General features: G+C 31.6%; 4 protein-coding genes across 7 annotated transcripts; 2 read left to right on the top strand and 2 right to left on the bottom strand.

Annotated features, from left to right (window-relative positions):
- Positions 1 to 354: 354 nt before the first annotated feature.
- Eif2bgamma (eukaryotic translation initiation factor 2B subunit gamma) lies at positions 355 to 7258 on the bottom strand. 2 transcript variants are annotated; one of them, XM_076376469.1, is made up of 5 exons: positions 6791 to 7258; positions 1343 to 2028; positions 957 to 1269; positions 664 to 893; positions 355 to 594 (listed from the first exon to the last, which is right to left on the bottom strand). In XM_076376469.1, exons 2-5 carry the CDS (start codon positions 2017 to 2019, stop codon positions 438 to 440), a joined length of 1377 nt encoding a protein of 458 aa, XP_076232584.1. In that variant the 5' UTR covers positions 2020 to 2028; positions 6791 to 7258; the 3' UTR covers positions 355 to 437. The 2 variants fall into 2 exon arrangements, with proteins under 2 accessions (XP_076232584.1, XP_076232583.1); XM_076376468.1 differs by lacking the exon at positions 6791 to 7258 and adding an exon at positions 2158 to 2476.
- Trmt6 (tRNA methyltransferase 6 non-catalytic subunit) lies at positions 2592 to 4209 on the top strand. The gene has a single exon (XM_076376467.1). It carries the CDS (start codon positions 2592 to 2594, stop codon positions 4026 to 4028), a length of 1437 nt encoding a protein of 478 aa, XP_076232582.1. The 3' UTR covers positions 4029 to 4209.
- A 7438-nt stretch (positions 7259 to 14696) lies between the features above and the next one.
- On the top strand, positions 14697 to 20279 carry Beta3galtii (beta-1,3-galactosyltransferase 6). 3 transcript variants are annotated; one of them, XM_076376729.1, is made up of 6 exons: positions 14697 to 14764; positions 14823 to 15900; positions 15978 to 16368; positions 18060 to 18372; positions 19542 to 19812; positions 20002 to 20279. In XM_076376729.1, exons 2-3 carry the CDS (start codon positions 15176 to 15178, stop codon positions 16261 to 16263), a joined length of 1011 nt encoding a protein of 336 aa, XP_076232844.1. In that variant the 5' UTR covers positions 14697 to 14764; positions 14823 to 15175; the 3' UTR covers positions 16264 to 16368; positions 18060 to 18372; positions 19542 to 19812; positions 20002 to 20279. The 3 variants fall into 3 exon arrangements, with proteins under 3 accessions (XP_076232844.1, XP_076232846.1, XP_076232845.1); XM_076376731.1 differs by having other exon boundaries at positions 14709 to 15126; positions 15212 to 15900; XM_076376730.1 differs by having other exon boundaries at positions 14709 to 15900; positions 19545 to 19812.
- Positions 17141 to 19332, bottom strand: Ing5 (inhibitor of growth protein 5). The gene is made up of 4 exons (XM_076376732.1): positions 19136 to 19332; positions 18461 to 18913; positions 18185 to 18363; positions 17141 to 18108 (listed from the first exon to the last, which is right to left on the bottom strand). The coding sequence occupies exons 1-4, from the start codon at positions 19170 to 19172 to the stop codon at positions 18007 to 18009; spliced, it is 771 nt and encodes a 256-aa protein (XP_076232847.1). The 5' UTR covers positions 19173 to 19332; the 3' UTR covers positions 17141 to 18006.
- Positions 20280 to 21890: the final 1611 nt, after the last annotated feature.

The raw sequence follows: 21890 nt of genomic DNA, 5'->3' as shown, positions 1-21890 counted from the left end.
ATATTATTTATTCTTTATAAAAGTTCAAGTACAATTTTCGCCTTTATTTTTTCTTTAAATCTATTATTTTCTGAAATATTCCACTCAAAAAGCTCTCAGTCTCCAATTCTGAAAAATAGTTTCACTTCCTAACGATAAATATTCGCTGATAAAAAAATATGTATTAAATTTTTACTTATGTCCTAACTTTGATTAAAACTATGCGACAACTGAATGATGTTTCCTATGTTACAAATTTCAAAAAAGTGATATTATGACTTTTGATACTCTATCAATTTGTATTACAAAGTAAGTGATAAATTCAAGTTTATATATACTGATACATATTAGAAAAAATCTTGCTACTATTTGTATGGTCTTAAATATAAAACAATTGTTTCTCAAAAACCCTGTTTTATTATTTATACAGTTAACATAATGAATATGTTTATAAATAATTAAATTTCTATAAGCTTATCCAGATTAGTAAGGACTTCACAAGAATGTCTACTTCCAGATGTTACATGATGTTGAGGACCAACTACACAGTCGCTTAATTCTGTAGCTTCTTCAATAATACAACCGTTACATAATATACAATTGTGTATTATACATCTGCAAATAATAAATTACATAAAAAGATTTTAGTGAAATGTTGGAAATTTGAATACACTGTTTTATTACCTTTGCTTAATTATTACATTATCCATTATAACACTTTGTGATATTCTAGTTTTAGATTCAATCCTTGTATTTAATCCAATATGGCATTGTTTGAGAGATGTTTTCTCATCAATAAAAACGTTATCTCCTACATGACAATCTTGCATTTGTGTAGTATTTACAATAGCTGTATTTGATATAGTTGATAAAAGAGATTGGCCATTACTGTTGTTACTCCACCATTCTGATATCTAAAACACATTTTCTGTTAGCATAAATCTCATTGATTACAGGAGACTGTTCTATACTTTTACCTTGGCATTAGCAAAATGATACATTCGTATAGTGTTTGCCCTCACGCCAAATTTTCCATTAACAATATGGGCATAACATCTTATTATATCCCCATGATATGCACCTTCTAAATCAGTACTATGATCGTTATATGCTGACATTTTTCTGATTAATTCATTTAGTGGTTTCTCAACCGCAAAACGAAAAATATCTTCTTTTAAATTTACTCTTACTATTGAAGTGTTTTTGTCATCTAGACATTGTTTAGGAGGTTTACTTAGCTGTTTACTGACAATATAAGGAAGAAGCTCACCTTTTAGTGTACTAAAGTTTCTATAAAAAAAAAATTTGTTGTACATTGTACGTATTAAATTTTTTAAATTTCTTTTTATTCAATATTACTTACTTATTATGCACTAAAAACTCTAATACCCATCTATTGATAATATATAAGTGAGCATCCATTAATTTTGAATGAATAGTAAAACTTGTGTGTTTTTTAAGAAGTATTTGAGAAATATTAATAATTTCTTCAAAATCGGAAGCTGAAGCCAAAAAAATTAATCGTCCTGTTTCATTGTCCATACCAATTAAATCAGTCTCAGGTTTTTGCTTAATTTTAGGGCCTGGAGTTATAAAATCCTCTGGTAGTTTAGGTACAGGCAACATTACAGCAGTTATACTAGCATTATATGTTCTATATAAATTTAAAATTTCACATATGTCTATATTGGTAATCAAATCACAAGAAATTACTAAGAAGTCTGTATAAATTTTCTCATGAATTAGTCTGATAGAATCTGCAGTTCCTAAATCTTCTGCATCTTCAACAGCTACAATGTCTATTTTAATTTTAAGATTTAATTTACTTAAGGCTATTAATACATTATTTTCCATATTTTCAGACACAACAACAATAGCTTCTCTAAAACCAGCACGTTCCAATAATTGAAGGGGATACCAAACCATTGGTACATTTCCAATGGGCAATAAACATTTATGTTGTCCATAGGTAAGTTCAGTCATACGAGACCCTCCTCCACCAGCTAACACAATTGCTTGAAATTCTTTACAAGGAAACATTTGTATTTCCTACAACACAAAATTAATTACAGTGAAGATTAAGGATTATATATGAATCAGTATAAATAAGAATAATATCATCACAATAAACATTAGAATATATACAGAGTGAAATTTAAATATATTTACTTTACTTACAAGAATATAAACAAATATGTACTATTGATAGTAACACGAAATATTGTGAAATTTATTAATGTTTTGATGTTCGAATTATAATTTTTTATTTATTTATAGTATCCCAATAACGTTTCGTGACAGAGTGTTTGTACATATGTCTTATTAGCTGGTATTGGCGACGTATTAAATGCTTAACATTTTCAAGAAGACTAAATCATCTTTTAGTATTTATATATGTATATTTAAGCACATTTTAATATACAAATTTATAGTACTACAGCAATACTAATGTAAGAAACTATAAACGTCTTTTTATTGAATTGAAACGAACAAAAAGTTACCACTTCATTAGAATCATATGGTAGTTCTAACCTATAAGTACATATTCAGCAATTCAGCAGTACGTGAGCGTACATGCATATACGCAGAAAAGGTACATAAAATTTTAAAAAATGTGTGAATCTGAAGAGAATATAATTACAGTAGGAAAGTATGTGATAGTAAAAAAATTAAATTTTAAGAAGATCTACAAGGTAACGGCCAGTGGAAAATTAATGTTAGGGAAAGATTTGGTAGATATGAGTGGAATTATTGGAAAAAGATTTTGGACTACTTTTGTGATGATACCATTAGAAAAAGGAAAGCGAATGTTTTCATTGAAAGAAACACCAGAAACTGAATCATGGGATGATTTACTGAATACACTGTCAAGTGGTAATGATAATCGTTCTATTATTGATGATGGAACATCGCAAAAACTTTCTAAAGAGGAAATTCTTCAACTTCAAGAATCTGGTAAAAGTGGAAAGGAAATAGTAGGTAGTCTGATTGAAAACAACAAATCTTTCTTAGATAGAACAGAATATTCCCAAGAAAAGTACGTGAAGAAGAAAGAGCAAAAATATCTTAGACATTTGACAATATGTAGGCCAAGTATAAATTCCTTACATGATGTATACTTTAGAATGGATTGCAATAAAATTGCAAATCTACGGATGGACACATTAGCACAGTTATTGTTGTATAGTGATGTTCAGTCAGATGGATTATACATATTATATGATAGTGGTTCACAAGGTCTACCAGCAGCTGCAATGTTAAACAGAATTGGTGCTAATACAGAAGGACATTTGATTAATTTACATCCTGGAAATATACCTCAGGCAATGTTTGTTCATGCTATGAATTTTCCAAAAGAACAATTGGACAGATTAGTTAATGTTAACATTTATAGCTTTTTAAAATTGTATTATCAAGGTGAAACTATTGTTCTAAATAATATTTTGGCATCTAACAAACTTGCTGATAATTGGACAAATAAGGCTAAAGAAAAAGAAGATGTAGTTATTGACAAAAATCACATAGATATTGAAACCTTACAGAATGATGAAATTCCAGATAGGGAACATTTAGAAAATATTAATGACTCAAATAAAACTATTGAAAGTAATGTGATTACTGAAGATTTGGATACCAATAATTATCCAACAACATTAAAACGAAAATCAGATGAATGTAACGAATGTGAATTTGCAAACATTATACCTTTGAAGAAACCTAAATGGTTATTAGAAACACAACCTGCTATTAAACTCTTACAGAATATACAAGCTCGAGGATTAGTTATTATAGCCAAAGAACATCCTTTAAATATTGTCACTGCTCTGTTGCCTTTCTTAGGAGCATCTAGACCATTTGTAATTTATCATGTATATCGAGAACCTCTACAAGAAACATATATGATACTAAAACAAAGACAAAATGTAATTAATTTAAGACTTTTTTCTAATTTTTTACGTTCTTATCAAATATTACCAGATAGGACACATCCTGACATATTAACTAATGATATGGGTGGTTATTTATTAACAGGATATTTAATTCAATAATACATATATAATCCAAGTATTAAATTCTGTTTCGTTATTAATCATTATTTGTAAAAGTTATAACACATATACATTAAAACAGATAGTGATACTGGTAAGACCTCTGACTCCAATAACATTATAAGAATTTTTACGGAAAAATTTTTTGTACATTGTACAAATAAAAGTCTATTGAATATTTTACACGTGTAATGTTTTTTCATTATCTGTTAACTACATTCCCTATAATGTTAATTGTGACATTGCGATTAACAGTTAAAGCGGACTATTTACTTATGTTAGAAAAATTTTGATAATCATTCATTGAAAAGAATGAAATTATGGCTAAAGATAGGAAAATGAAACATGTCTTAACCCTCGAACAGCGAACGCTGGGTCGAAAGTGGTCGAAAGTAACCCTGAGTCCGCTGACTGCACATAAAAGTAAAATAGTCCACTGTTTGAGAGTTAACAATTGAAAAGCTTAAAAGATTTTTACATAATATTTTTATAATAATTTATAATCATATTCTATAATAATTCATAGATATTTGCAATAAAGGAATGTGAAATATCAAGTAATTTTTGCCTTATTTGAATTTACACGACAAAAATCATGGTCGAATGTCATATAAATGTATGTACACCCAGCCCAAACGAATCTGATCACATCAGAGATAAACATAGTTTTTTACACAGGCGAAACTTCGGCGTTTTTAAGGTTTCAATTTTTAGTGCATATTGTTGTGCCCCGGGAGGCGATTCGCAGGATGAGGTACGAGATTTGATCCTTGGGTTCGTGAGCGGTTAAAGAATTAGAGAATTCAGCGGGTGATTTCAGCAAATCTTCGTTTATTAAACAAAATGTCTGAACGGTTAGCGAGTGTACAAGTGGTCGCTTCGACCTTTCGTCGTTCGTGGTCAACTTCGATCTCCTCTCTTCTGCCTATATCGAACTCAACAAAAACACTATCAATGTAAAAACATGCACCAAGTACATTCGCAAGAATCGTAATTATTCCGATCCCAGCAAAAATATTGTCAATGTATCCCTGCAAAAACACTATCCGTGTATCCCAGTAAAAACATTGTCGGTGTAAAAATGTACACCCAGTACATTTGCAAAAATCGTGGTTATTCCGCTCTTACAAAGTATCGAAATGTAATAAAGCCAAGTACATGTGCCTTCTATAGTTTATGCGAATAGTCCAGTGTGCGCTGTGAAAAATTTGCGAGACAAGTATCACTTTAGAAGTCATGCAGAAATTGAAAAAAAAGGAAAAAATGAAACGTACTTGACGGGACTTTTTATGAAGGAAATGTTTTTACCAGGCTTGTTTTTGTTTTTACCATTAAGGAAGAAAAAAGGACTAGATCTAGTTCTGACAGTATTAATGGGAATGTTTTTCCCATTAAAACATTTCCTTCCTAAAACTATAAAATATATGGGTGTATATTTTTACACCGACAATGTTTTTGCTGGGATACGTTGATAGTGTTTCTGTGGGGATACATTGACAATATTTTTGCTGGGATCGGAATAATCACGATTTTTGCGAATGTACCTGGTGCATGTTTTACACTGATAGTGTTTTTGTTGGGATTTAATTATTTTTTGCAAAGTTTACCCCCTTTCTCCAGTCAACACAAATGTGCTAATATATATATATATATATAATTTTGTCGCTACTATTTATTTACATAGACATTCAACATTTCGATACTTCTTAAGACCGAAATAACCACGATTTTTACAAATGTACCGAGTGTACATTTTTACACAGACAACATTTTTGCTGGGATTACAATTATACAAAACTACTCCGTATGCGACGAGCACAAATTGTTGGGTGCGGGAGGAGAAACACCGTTGAATAGCTTTGCAGGTGTTAAAGCAACAATAATTAAAAAAACAATCCCGTATCTTCTGCCATGTTATGATTTTGTAAGAAAAAGGAGGAAAAACAACCACAGCCGCAACCATTAGAGTCAAAATCGCAAAAGGCAGAAATAAATCCAGACAAGGAAAGTCGTGAATAAACATGTGATTTATAAGTTAGAGTCACATAAAAGTAAAATACAAATCAAATTAGAAGCTTCTTATGCTTATAACTATAACTGTAACTTATAACTATATATGTTAATTAACAATATACATGTTTACTTATGACTTTCTTTTTCTATATCTATTTACAGCTGTTGTAACCCTGATAGTTGTGGCTGTGTTGTGATTGTAGTTGCAAAAAGTAATAATTACTTTCTATAATTAATAAACTTATTAATAAGATATTTTTTGTGTTTTTATTTTTGTCCCTTTTATACTATATTTTCTAGTAAAATATGTGTACTTATAATTTTCCTTTCCTGTCCTTTCTACATATTATGGCTATTGTAACCCTGATAGTTGAGGCTGTTATTCTAATTTGGAATGTGTGTACAATATTTCTATTTCATTAAAAGAATTTTAATAATTAGTAACTGTATATAACTTACATACTTTTAAGTACAAAAAGCTTCTAATTTGATTATTAATTGGTGCTTGGTTTACAAAAATTTCTACTTCAACTATCTATAAATATAAAAATTGATAAGCGCATAAATAATGCTTATGCCTAAATAACTGAAACCATAAAGTAAATTTAATTAATAAATTAAACTCAAAACATATAAACTTCTTTATTACTTTCATTTCAAATACACAGTTATAGAGATAATAAAACTCAGATACATAACCTCTATCTCAACAAACTGTCAAACGAAAATCATATAATCATCAAATTTACCTGATTTAGAATGATAATCACAGTAATTTAAAAACAACCGACAATCAGTACACGATTACTAAAAATAACACTGCTAGTTTATAAACATTTTTATTTATCCAATAAAAATACATTTATTAAGAAGAAGTTTCACGATATTATTCATACTATTCATTCATACTTGACGCGAATCTCTGCTAAAACTCCTGATATGTTACCAATCACTTCAATCGAACAATGTCGACACACTTTTAAATTGATTTAGGACTAGAAAAATCGCATTTGGCATCTTTCTCGTTCACACAGCTTTACTAAAGTCTATCTTTCTCGCTCTAACACAGCTAGTGATATAGTTCTTACAGACATATTCCTAGAATATAACCACCCATTTTTTGGCACACAAGCCGCTTAATATGCTATTTTTTCGATAATGCATACACTAATTTCATTAATATTTCCACCAATACGTAGATGAAGGTTCATAGAGTTATAATTAATCAACTCCCACGAAGAAAACATCTTCTAAGATACTTTTAAAAAGTTCAAAAGTTCCAACATCTCCTCTCTAGACCCTCGTGTATTGTTGTGTGACAACGTGTGACACTAACTTCAAGGCGCGAAGTTCAAATTGAATGTAATAGAGAAGGCGTCAAAGGTGAAGTTGGAATAAGTTTATATGCTTGAAACCAGTTATAAACATTACTCTACAGAATATTTCAGAGTACAGAATAAATCAATATCTCCTTAGAAACACTTATTTAAACATTCAAATCTCACCTTTTTCCCCTTCTCTAAGGAATTATATCCAGCGCCAAGATGTAAAAGACTCGAAAGCAAGAAATCGATAAATGCTGACGATAGTTTTAACGAATTGGAGTTTATTAATTATAATATAATTATGTAATTGGTTCCTTGTTACTAAGATACCAAAAATTGACAAACATGTATTAGCTTTAGCGGGAAACCATTTTGGTATGCTCTCTTTGCCCCAGTCCTTTGAACGAATAAGACGTGTTTTCTCTTGGTTCAAATACAACAGTTTAGTTTGAGTTTAAATTTGTTTCATTTCTTTACGAGCAGAGTGCTTTAGCGCTCCACGGGCACGAGTCCTTCCCGGGTTCAAATAAAAATCCCTGAAGGCCACGCAACAGTATAGATAGATAGTCGCGGCGAGCTCTCGCCAGTTATCCCCACCACTCGTGGTGGCCATTGCCATTGCACCGTGAATCCGTGCAATTCACTGATATACATATAAGTTTTACGATTTCATGCATTAGTATATAAATATGCCCATAATTATGAAAGTGGTCTAAATCGTATATTTCTTATTTTGGGATATTGAAAGGATTACATTTGAATAAATTAGAAAATATTTCTATATTATGTAACATTGTAATTTAGAATTTTATTAGTCTTAATTAGTCTTGATTAATGAAAATTTATTATGAATGTGAAATTTTGTGTGAATCTCATACGAAAATGTTGTTTTTAAAGTTTGAATTGACTTAGACCACTTTCATAATTATGGTCACAATGTATTGTTTCATTCATAATACTCTTTCTTTCTCGCTCGCACCGTCCTTTACTACATTCCGTATGAAACAAAATATTGGCTCAAAGCGTATTCAGTAGAGATTTACTGATGGATAAAATTGTAATTGATGTGGCAACAGCGTGACAGAACTTTCCTACGATGCGATTTGGCAATTATACCTTCGCACTTCTCATTTGTAATTCAACAAGATAACGTTAGATGCCACATTATCAAATATCTTGTAGCGAACTATGTCTCGCCAACTAATTCTCGCTTGTTCTACGAGATCTCGGGTTCTAAATATCAAATCAATCCGTTCTTTTATCAAAGTATAAACTTTATTTTTTAACAATGGCAAAACTCATACTCTCAACGGAAAAGATAACATACGCAATTATTAGCACGAGGGAGACTCTTCTTGGTGGACTGAGGTACGCTGTGATTGGTCGATTAGCGCCCTCTTCTGACATACTCTACAATTTCATGTATAAATTATATGTTTTCACTAATGCCCGTTTCTTCGCAACAGCGCTTCGATCGATTCGGAATAGGCCCCGAAGGAGTCTGCTCCCTTAAGGGCTTAGGGTAGTCACGTGACTTTTCGAGATTGCCAGGTCGGTATCTGCTATTACAGTTTTCGTTACAGAAATAGTATTACCCACAGACACGTGGCTGCCTGATGAACGCAAGATGGAGCCTTCCTATGATTTCGATTTCGGGAGGTAGCTTAGAAAATTTCCCCCTCTACTGCACACATTACTATACGAGTTATGTGTACGTGAACTCGACGCTTCGCGACCGACTTCGGACATTTGCGGAAAGTAAAGAGAGTGCGAATATGAGTCTTACTCTCTCACTCTTGAAACGCCATATTCAACTGTTCACATCCCTACAAGCGGCACGAGCCACGCGCGATGTTTCCGATTGCTGAGATATTTTCAGTGATTCAATACAGCACTGAATCGTGTGAATGTAGTGGTATTTAGCAAACGACACATGTTATTTGTATGTGTATAACTTTTACACGTGTCACATTCTAAATACCACTACATTCATATTATTCATTGTTCGCACACATCGATACGATCCATCACAACGATAATTACACAATACATTTAGTTTGAAATAACTAAACAATACATGTCTTAAAATTTTGTATTTAAAAATAAAACTTGATATCTTGGTGATATGAAATAATGTATTGACAAGAAGAAAGTACGCGAAACTATCATCCAAGGGGTATCAAGTTGTATACCCTTGGAATGGCAAGAAATTGATCCCTTTTTCTCTTTGAAACTGTTTCATCTATTTATGTAACATAATTACATTTCGTACATTTTGTAATTATTTTACATAAATAGATCAGAAAATTTTGAAAAGAAGAAGTTTTTTTACGCCAACGCATTACTCAATATTATGTTCAACTTATTTATACTTATAGAAGATAATAAAATTTTACTAATATCTTGAAAAGTATTGAGTGTCATATATTCGTTATGAAAACCACTGCTGGAATTTCGATTAATAAAATCGAAATGAAGATCGTCGTACGGACAATGCACGAATTTTTTATGATTTTCATCCTATTTGTTTAAGAATGGTAATAAAAGATTAAATTTTTGTCATTGGACGATGTTACGTTGTAATGTTCGAGGCTGTCCCCGAGTCAGCATTCGGCGACTAGACACGTGCTCGAAAATTATTTGAGAAAGTAAATCGTCGAATTAAAGATAAAGAAGTTATTCGACACTCGAGATAAGTAAAGACATATTTTCAGTGAATTATAGCATGATTTTGTAATTTGTCTATGAATCATAAATAATAATTCAAGAAAAGGATACAATAATTTCTTTAATTTATTTTTAGATGGCAAACAAAGAAACCATCATGGATTGTTCTCCATCAAAGGAAGTCACAGGAGGAGCGACAACGCCGCGGCCGCGGTCTCCGTCGCCCCGGCGGGAATCAAGGGAGCCGCGGCGGGAACCGAGGCAGCCGCGGTCTCCGTCGCCGCCGGCAGTAGAAATGCTGGCTTTACTTAAAAAGGTACGTACTTATAATTAGATACATACGCAATTTCAGACTACATACCATTATAATTATTTACTTTTTCTATTACAGATGAAAAAAATGAAACAGTTAATAAAGTTTTATAAGTACGGAAGAGGCGCAAGAGGCGGGAGAGGCAGGAGATTTAAGCATTTTTATGTAATTTAGAGAGTGTTTTGAACGAAATCGCGAGTTGACTGCGCTGCGTTGTACTTTTTTCTATCGAATGAACCCTTTCCCAGTTCAAAATGTTCTCATATAAGGACGAAAAGTGTCAGGCCGTAAAACCATACAACAGTATTGCTTTTGGCTGGGTTATCGATAAAACAGAGCAAAAAATGTGACAAATTTAGTTGAGCATTTGCAAACCAGGCGACGCCTAATTTGTAAGGCTGCCGATGTGGAATCGGAATCTGTGATACCCAAACTAACGATGCGAGGTACTGAAAATTTCCCCCTCCACTACACACACCACCTTAGGAGTCGCGTGTACGTGAGCTCGGCGCTTCGGGCCACTTCGGCCATATTCGAAAAGTCAAAAGAGAACGCAAGTGTAAAGTGAACCTTACTCTCTCGCTCTTTAAATACTGTCCAAGTTATCCGACAAACGACACAAACCGCGCGCGATATTTTCATTTGCCCAGACATATTTACGAAAGCCCGAGAAGACAAGAATACGGAGCCCGTCTTTTGCTATCATGCAAGTTCAAATCTGTGACTTTTTTATTTCATACATAATTTTTAGTAGCTTTTTAACTTTAGAATTCCTCGCTTCATATATTACTTCATTTATAAAATACTGTAGAAAATATAATTCATATTTTAGCCACACAGATAGCCATAAAACACAGTTGCATCGTTCTCATTTTTTTACAACCAGTCTTTTATGGAATGAAATAATAATTTGAGTCATAATAATATGAAATTAAATTTATATAAAGATTGGAATTGTATATTAAAATTACTTGTAGAATAAAAAAAAAGTTGCAGGTTTGAACGGGATCCGAACTCGATCAATGGTAAAGACATAGATGACAGGTATAGGATCCGTGCATCTTGACGTTCATCATTTCATTACGGTTACGAGGTGAGATTGTGAGATCCTATACACGTCTGATGTCGCAGTCAGATTATGTATAATGAAGAAATAAATGCAGTAGATCACATGTATATTCAAAACAGTCGTGTGCGTTTGGATACACCACCAGCCATGTATAGGGAATTGAAATATCTCAGTACTGTCGATTATCTGTTGCGATTTCGAGTAACACTCGGTCATGTTCGGCTCGTGTCGCATATCGCGTCACTCGCTCCTAACCTAGCGCGTTACCACTTATGTATACATACAGGGTGTCCCGCCTAACACACAAAAAAAGAACACAAAATTAAAAAAGTGTTTACATGTCATTCGCATGGTATAAGGGGGAAAATTTATTGCCTATAACAAATTATCTTTTAGATTATTATTTTCAAAGATATGATAATCAAGTTTAGTTTTTTAAATAGAACTATATACTTTTTTTCAAATCATTTTGTAGTACGTTTCAAGATAAATTTAACGACATAGAAATTATGTATCTGTTTTCAAATGATTTTCGAGATATTGGATACGAAAGTTTAGTGTTTTTCAGCACAGGAAAACCTGCTCGAGTAGAGAGCACCGCAGGAAATCTCGCCTACGCGTCAAGTGCCACATGCCATATATTATTCCTTGAAATCAATACGGGAGGGTCTGCTGCTACAGTAGGCCCAAATTCTGGAAATGGTTTTCCTGTGAACCTGACTATCATATCTTTGAAAATAATAATGTGAAAGATAATTTCATCTAGTCAATAGATTTTTTCCTGTATATGTGTAGATACAGTAATGTTGCCGACGAGAGCCGCGGTCTATCCCCACTACCTCGTATGATGTGTGCCTCCGTGTAACCAATTCTTGGAATCATCGCGTACGAACTCGATACCCCAGAACAAGGCGGCCATAAAAAACAAAGATAGCATTAAGGATTTAAATAGGAAAAGTTGAAGTTTCTTATTCGTAAACAGATTTTCACGCACGTAACACCAGTAAATTCCTTGTGCTCTCCCGATGAAAACGATATTAAACACGAAAGGATTCCGATTATTTATAACATACATAAAACTTGATTTATAGAAAGAAAGGTCACGCTCATTTACGTATACAGTAATGTTACAGACGAGAGCCGTGCTCGGGTCTCGTAACGGCTCTTGTTCGTGCGAACGAAACGGCCCTCGATTGTATTATTACTGTATTTAGAATCCAACGATCCTAATCCAGACCTAACTCAAAATATACATACACACATACATATATATATTAATATTTCTATTTAAAATTGGTTTGAGTTTCATTAGTATCTACTTATATATGTAAAATAATATATACTTCTATATTATATATTCTATGTATATATAAAAAGTATGAATAATACCTAGGGAAATAATAAATCGGAAAACGGACAAGTAAGCTCTTTCTACAAATTAAGTTATTAAGTATCTTTATTATAAATAATCGGAATCATGTCGTATGTGATATCATTTTCTTCGGAAGAGCACAAGGAATCGATTGGTGTTACTTATGTACGTGAAAATCCGTTTGCAAATAAGAAACTTCAATTTTTCCTATTCTTAATCCCTAATGCTATACTTGTCTTTAGTAACGTCATTGATTTCGGGCATCGAGCTTGAGCATAGACGGTCGAGCGAAACCCTTTTTTTTGCTTCTTCGGTCGTGCATCAATTATCTTGGCGACCGAGAGTAAAGGAAGCCAAATCGACTACCAGTCACGGACAAGAGTCGCGACCAGACCCAAGTGCGGTTCTCGTCCGTAACATTACTGTATATGTATACGTATACTTATGTACACGCACACATATGCGTGATCTTCATATTAATATAATAACGATATTTGGAAAAAGTGTCTATCTCGAGAAAGGCATCGACGTGGGCAAACAATGAATAATATGAATGTAGTGGTATTTAGAATGTGACACTTGTAAAAGTTATACACATACAAATAGCATGTGTCGTTTGATAAATACCACTACATTCACACGATTCAGTGCTACATTGTATCACAGAAAATATCTTAGCAATCGGAAACATCGCGCGTGGCTCGTGCCGCTTGCAGGGATTTGAACAGTTGAATATGGCGTTTCAAGAGTGAGAGAGTAAGACTCATATTCGCACTCTCTCTACTTTCCGCAAATGTCCGAAGTCGGTCGCGAAGCGTCGAGTTCACGTACACATAGCTCGTATAGTAGTGTGTGCAGTAGAGGGGGAAATTTTCTAAGCTACCTCCCGAATTCGATATCATAGAAAGGCTCCATCTTGCGTTCATCAAGCAGCCACGTGTCTGTGGATAATACTATTTCTGTAACGAAAACTGTAATAGCAGATACCGACCTGGCAATTTCGAAATGTCACGTGACTACCGTACCCCCTTAAGAAAATAAATTCATTGGCGAGATGTAATGTACTCGTAAGGTAAAAGATTGATAAACTATGACATCAGTGATAACCAATAGGAATTTATTAATTATTAAGTAATATTCTCATTGGTTTTAGTAACTAAGTTCTTCGGAGAAATCAACAAGATGTATTTGAATTGATTTTGAAAAAGCGATTTTTCTTGACACACTTGAGTTCAGTTACTCAGTTTGATCAGACATGTTTTCACACTACACTAAAAGTAATCATTTAATTCTAAGTTACAAATTGTCTGAATTATTTCTGCGAACAGAGTGCTTTAGCCCTCCACGGGCATGAACGTTCCCATTCCCCAAAATCCCTAAATTGCATACAACAATACATATATGATTTTGTTGATGTTTCTAGTGTCTGTAGACAGAAATTGTTGCCTAGGAATAATTCCCAAACGCCGCCTAAAATAAGTCCTTATGAAAAAAGTAGAGGGTAAGCAGTCAATCCCTTTATTTAAATTTCTGACAATTTTCAGAAATTAGTGACGGTGCAGTTTTAAATAGTCTAATAACATTTTTTTACCTTGCATGTATGCAGTATGCAGTTCCTTATGAGCTATGAATATTTCTTTAACAGGCCAACTATACCCTTTATTTCACATTATTTTATTATCTTTCATACAGGTACAGATAGAAAAAGAAAACATTTTCAATTCGTAATATTCTCGTCGAATCACTTTACCTTTTTGTTAAAGTATTTATAAAAATTTAGAAACGTCTAGTGTTTCCACTTTTTATCAGTTCGCGCATGAGCATTGAACTTCGCAATTTTAGTAAAATAATTAATTATTGATTTTTAAGAAACTTTTAAGTATTTTAAGAAATGAAGGGGGTGTACACTTAAGATCGGCAAAGGAGCATTTTTTTATGTTGTAGTATACCTATGTAAAAAAAAAAGTATTTTAAAAGGTATGAATATTTTTCCGCATAGTAAGAAAGCTTTAACTCCATTTTTAATTTTTTTTAGTAAAAACTGTGGGGGTGCAATTAAAAAGAAACGCATTTTCAAAAGATGCTATTTAAAAAACATAGATTTGAATATTTTTTATTTAAAAAATGATAATTGGGCAGGCTGATGTGGGGGTGATGCGTCACTGAATATCATTGGTTTCAATTTTTAACCAGTTTCAATAGTTGACTCTCATCGCTAAAAAGAAGGCTATATTGTACAAGAAAAAAACACAGTTCTTAAAAGGACCGCACAAATAATTATTTTCGTAAAAAGAAGTCGTTCAAAAAATGTTAAAATATGAAATTGCAGATATAAGAAGGTAGTAATGAAAAGTTAAGAATGTTCGTTGATAGAAACGTGTCTATGAAATGGATTCAATAACCTTATCGTTAAAATCTTCGCAGAAAAAGTTTTACTCAATGATAAAAAAAAAAATTTACCTTAAACTGAACATTCCCATCTTATTAATAGTTCTGTTAATTGTCACCTTGTGCATTCACTATTTACCTTCTACAAAGTGTTCACCTACCGAGCAAGAAGTGAAAATCAAATCAAAGTATAGACTTATAATAGTTATACTTTCTAGTCCTGATAATTTGGAACAAAGAGCAACTATCAGAAAAACGTGGCTAGCCTATAAGTATGCAACTGTCAGACATCTGTTTGTCGTAGGAACGTTAGACATTTTACCAGAGCAAAGAGAAACTTTACAATCTGAGAAACAAAAATTTAATGATTTATTGCTTTTACCAAGATTGCTAGACTCTTATGGAACTTTGACCAAAAAAGTGCTATTTGCATTAAAGGAAACTTATGAGTATTATACATTTGATTATCTGATGAAATGTGATGATGATACATTTGTTTTAATACAAAAACTTCTAAGGGAATTAGACAAATGGGATAATAAAGGATTAAAAAAGGAACTATATTGGGGCTTTTTTAATGGTAAAGCACAAGTTAAAAGAACTGGCCCTTGGAAAGAGACAGATTGGATATTATGTGATTATTATCTCCCTTATGCTCTTGGAGGTGGATATGTTTTGTCCTATAATTTGGTAAAATTTATTGCCTTGAACATGGATATTCTCAAGTAAGGTTTCTTTAAACCAAAAATTGAACTTTGGTTCAAAAATATGGTATGTACTTATCATCTATACATCCTTTTAGGTTGCATAAAGCAGAAGATGTATCTGTTGGTCTTTGGTTGGCTCCTTTAGCAAATGTTGAGAGAAAACATGATGTACGTTTTGATACAGAATATAGATCGCGTGGATGTTCTAATCAGTACATAGTAACACATAAGCAGACTATTGTAAACATGAAAAATATGTACGAATATTATCAAATGTCTGGAGCATTGTGTGTAAAAGAAATAAGAAATCGTATGAGTTATAACTATAATTGGACAGTTCCACCTAGTCAATGTTGCAATGTAAAATCAGGAATTCCATAACAAACAAACAATACCTTCTTACATATTCAGTATTCTAGTCATATTATTTTAAATTACTGCCCATATTTATTATGTATGTGCAATACAATCTAAAACATTCTATTGGTAAGTATTATTGTAGATTTTTCAGTTCTAATGAATTGAATTATATTTCTGACTAGATAGTAAGAGCTTTGTAAGTTTTATAGTTATTTTAGTAAAAAAAATACTTATAACTTAAACAATAATCTCACTAAAATGTAAACATTACACCTCTTCATTTAATATATTTACTATCACTATATGTAAATATAACTACAAGAGCAGTCGAAATGATTAGTACGATTATTCTTTACAAATGTTATATTTTTCTCAGTTAATGTTGTATGAAACTTAAAAAATATACAGGACGTAACTAATATAGCCTTTGATATTTGAATGTGTGTTAGGAGATCCAAATTGAAACACAAATTGTCCTATAATATAGCGTCCAATCTACCTTTGTTTTACAATAATAATGCCTTAAAATTAACATGTACATATGCCAAACTAACAATTAGAGGATTCTGTAATTTTACACATGCAGTAAAAGATAGAAATAGAACAAAAAAGTCTTAATACATTTTGTTGTATATCTTGCAGTTTAATTTTTATAAAACTTTAAAAATCCGATATATTTGTAGGATATCAACAGCGAATTTTTAATATAAAAATTAAACTATAAGAGGTGCAGACAAGATATATTAAGACGTTTTTGCTCTATTTTCGCTCTTCAATACATCTGTAAAATTACAGAATCCTCTAATTGTTAGTTTGGTATATAGGTTTGTTAACTTTAAGACACTATTATTGTAAAACAAAGGCAGATCGGACACTATGTCGTAGCACATTTTGTATCCCAATTTGGATCTTCTACCACCCCTTAAAATACAGAAGGCTATATTTGTTACACCTTATATAAATAAGTGTTATTGCTGTGAATTATATAAATTTTTCAAAAACTCAATTATAACACACTATTAAATATAGACATGTCAACTTCAGTAGTTTTAGTCATATTATCTTTTCAGTTATGTACATGAAATTTATTCATATATTTTATTTCAACAAAAAACTTATTCAATACAGTATCATTTATATGTACAAAATATAAAAACAGTAATAATTTTAATTTAATACTATAATTACAATTTAATACTTAGAATTTCAGTAAACAGATTACAGAGATTCAAAAACCAGCCGAAAGATATAGAACTTCAAACTAAATTTTAGTTTTTAATAATAAATTACTATTTTATACATCTAGAAAAGAAAGGTATAGAGAAGAAAACGGTTACGGCCGATTCTCAAATTTCATCTGTGTTAAGCTGATATTTTACTGTATTTTCATTGTATCCAATATTGTCAAATGCATAAAATATTACATTTAATTATATTAAATATCAATACATTATATATTTAATATTATTAAATGATTTTAAATATAACATTTAAAGTATCTTTAAATAATGATATGTAATAAATGATATTAAATATAATAGTTTAATATTTATGTGCTGTAAAATCTGTAGCAATATTAGATGCAATGCAAACCCAGCCTTTAGTACTTCTTCTTTCGTCCCTTTTTTATGATTTTTTTATCTTTTTATATAATCTAACTTCATTTCATGTTCATCAACCATGACAAATATTATAATGTTAATTTTAGAAGTAATGTACGTTTTTTCATTCGAACTGGGTCGATTTATATACATCTCTCAAAACTTATTTTTTCTTTCTATCTTGTGTACATTTTGGACAATACCATTTTCCTTTAGGTTTTGTAGTTAATCCAACACAAGCAAAATGGAACCACTCTATAGGACACTGCAGCAAAACAAAACAATAAGATTATACATATGATGAATGATAGAAAGAAATATTCAATATAATATGGACTTACATCTGGATTATCACAACCAATCATTTCACCATAAGAAACTTGGTGACACAGACAATAAGTTGGTTCATTGGGATCCACTGGCATGTCTAAGACATCTGCTGGATGCCCAAGTGTAGTAGAATCAACTTGTGCACCACTTCCTACAGCTCCAGCAGATGAAACAGATGCAACCGAACCTCCTAAATCAAGTAAGTTATTTAATGTCAAGCTATAGATATTGTTTTATTAAAAAAAAAAAAAAACTAATTTCAAATATAAAAAAAGTTATAAACTCACCCTTTTTTTGCTTCTTTCTTGCTGTTTTTGATTCATCTTCACTACTAGCACCTGCAGCTCCTTTCTTTCGTTTCTCTTTTTCCTTTAACTTTTTCCTACCCTTTTTATTGGCATTGTTTTCTTCTTGTGTTCGACTATTATTTATAGCCTTATCCTGTATTTCAGCTTCGAATCTTGCCAAATCAGAATCTAATCTCCTAATGTGTTTATCTACTAATTCATATGTTTGTATTGCTAATTGAACTTTATCATCTCCATATTCTTTCGCTTTATTAAACAAATTTTGGATATGAGTCAATTGTTCTTTCTTTTTCTCTGGTGATTCTTTTTTCAAATTCTTTAAATAATCATCTGCTAATTTATCTATATCTTTCATTAATCCTTGTGCCCTAGCATCTAGATCACGCATCAATGTAAAGTTTCTTTGTAATTCAATGGGTAAATGTTCCAAACCTAAGAAAGTAGAAACTAAATTAGTGAATAACACTTTATAAAGAATAGTAACACATTTTTCTTTGTTCATAAGAAATAGAATAAAGGCACTACTAATAAAAACAAAAAGACTGTATGTAAAGTCGATACAGTGGAACTGTTTAGTTTTTATGTTTAATAGACTATGTAAGAAATGCTATTATTTCCTTTCAAATATATTTGAGGAGGGGACTACATCCTTACTGTCTAAATAATGCTCCAAATAAAGTGCAGTAGTCATATTTATCTTCACTTAATCAAAAACAGAGAAAAAATTCTATTTTATACGAGTGTTGGTAGGATACTACTGATTTCCGTAAAATATGTCCAGCCAATATCGATGGAAGAATCTATAAAAAACTCAAACTCTACATGCTCAGATTAGTGGTCGTAATGGTAGAAAACGATAGATACACTGTCATGGCTACCAACCATATTATCTCATCTTTTTGACGTGAAGTCATGACTCATGAGACAATTAACAAATAAAATTGGCATGTTTTTTAAAATCGCGATGTAGTTTTATATATTACTCCTTCTATAATTATTTAGTTTTTAATTATTATTGTACACTGATTCCCATTGATTTTGTCAAAACTTTTGACTCCAGAAGTATGGAGTGCTAATGCCAACTTCAGGTTGTCTGTCAAGATCGTCAGTACCGCCAAAAACCAAGCTTCAGGAGCGAGAACTAATCATTGGACGCTAAGCACTAAGTCTGTAGTCTGTATCAGTCTGTATAGACTGCGGAAACGTATACTTATTGTTGTTAAACATTTTTATATAAAAACAATGGAAAGGTATTGCTTCATAACTGGATATATCAATACAAAATATAAAAATAAAAGAAGGCAAAACGAAGAAAACGTCTCTTTTTATTGGTAAGTGAATTAGTTCTGTTTTCCAACCTCAATTTCTATGTTATATACAAAATACAAAATGTATACATGTAAATGATGACACTAACTTTTCTTTTTTTTATGTTAATGTGATTTACTTCTTAATATGTAGTTTTTATTTACTGAATGTTATTGTAAAGGTTATGGACACATGATTTTTATTGTTTCTAGTTTTCCGTAAAATTCTACATTGAAGGCATAATGGATTTCGAATTTAAGAACTTTTTATCGTCTACTTTAATGGCAGACATCCATTCCAAGTCACAATGTCATACATGTAAAACACTATACCGATAATTGTATACAAAAGGGTAGGTATGTAGCACCCATGCTTACAACCTGGGGTGGTGCCATCAGTATTTCCTAATATGCAGATGTAAGCTAGAATATTTGTACCATGTAAAGAACACATTTCTATCATTTAAAAATGAAACTGGTAATGAAACTAATATATATAAAATTTATTTAGTTGTTTACTTTGGACGCAGTTAGAGAGTTTAATATTCAGGTTAACAAAGTAGATAATATTTATCATAAGGAAATGGAAGTAACTGCTGGTCCCAATGCAGTAATGTAAGTACAGGGTGATCAGTTTATCCCTTAGAACATATATACCTGGAGGCAATACGGATTATTGAAAGTGTAATAAGTTTGTGTAAAGAGATAGACTTAATAAGTATGTATATCTTCTCTCTTTCTGACATCAGGGCAGACAATGATCTCTAAGAGTTCTGAGCATAACATTTTTTCAATAATCAAATTTTTTGTATTATTTAGATAAATCGTATTACTTCATTAAAAATAATATGTCTAAGAAAAGCATGATTATAACAATCGTTTCTATGACACATAAAAAAAATTTGAAGATAGTATATGAAGTCCGAATTGATTTTTGGTTGCTTGAATTTGTTGCGTATACGCCTTACGCGGTACGAAATGTGTTAAAATAAATTCTTAATTAAAATTTTGTGCTTTAATTATACAAAAATGGTAAAAAATATTTATTTTAAAATGCTTTTGTAGTATCGATATCTATATTTATAATCAGAGAAGCAACTGTCATAATTAGAATATAATTAATATAGTGGAAAAATTTGTTGTATACATACACATGAAAAAATGATTTTATTAGAAGTACATGTAGAAAAGTATTTGTAAAATAGGTAGAAAAAATAATAAATACATTAGTTGACAAAAATATGAACATTGCTTTATTTTTACAGTAAAAACATTTACTCGTTACAATTCAATATTATGTCAGTAAATTCATGTAAAACTATCATGAAGTATGTACAATAGATGCTCGATCGAGAGCCGTGGCTATCTCTACTACTTCGTTTGATATGTGCCGCCGAGTGCCGCGGAGTAACCAATTTAACCGAGAACAATGGGATCATAAAAAACAAAGATAGTATTAGGGATTAAGAACAAAAAAAATTGAAGTTTCTTATTTGTAAATGGATTTTCACGCAAGTAACGCCAATCGTTTCCTTGTGTTCTCCCGATAAAAATAATATCAAACACATGATTCCGGTTATTTAGAACCAAGTACGTAAACCTTGGTTTGAAAAAAGAAAAGTTATACTCGTTCGCGTATAGAATGCTACGAAAAATACTCCTGTTTACTAATTCCCTATTATTCACTCTTTTTCTTAAACAAATAGTTTTTGAAAATGAAACAAGTGAAGAACTATTACACTTTCAAGAACTATTCGAAATATGTAGCATGTATGTATGTATAGTAATAAATATCCCGGTTGAAGTTGGTAGATTATCTTTACTTATTAAAATCTATTTAGAATCCAATGATCCTAACTCACGTAAAGGAAATCCCAACAAAAACACTATCAGTAATCAGTGAAAAAACATGCGTCAAGTACACAAGCCTTTTATAGTTTATGTTTATGTGAATCTGTGCTGCCAGACTGAGGACGAAAATTTTGAGAATTACCCCCTCCACTATGCATATTAACGCACGAGCCACGTATCCGTGAGCTCGGCACTTCGGGCAGCTTCGAAAGGTCGAGAGAGAAGGTGGATCGTGATGCGCACTCTCTCAT

The sequence above is a fragment of the Calliopsis andreniformis genome, chromosome 4, assembly GCF_051401765.1.
Source record: "Calliopsis andreniformis isolate RMS-2024a chromosome 4, iyCalAndr_principal, whole genome shotgun sequence".
NCBI classification, from domain to species: domain Eukaryota; kingdom Metazoa; phylum Arthropoda; class Insecta; order Hymenoptera; family Andrenidae; genus Calliopsis; species Calliopsis andreniformis.
Note: the sequence above shows the minus strand (reverse complement) of the source record. Positions and strands in the feature narration are given on the sequence as shown.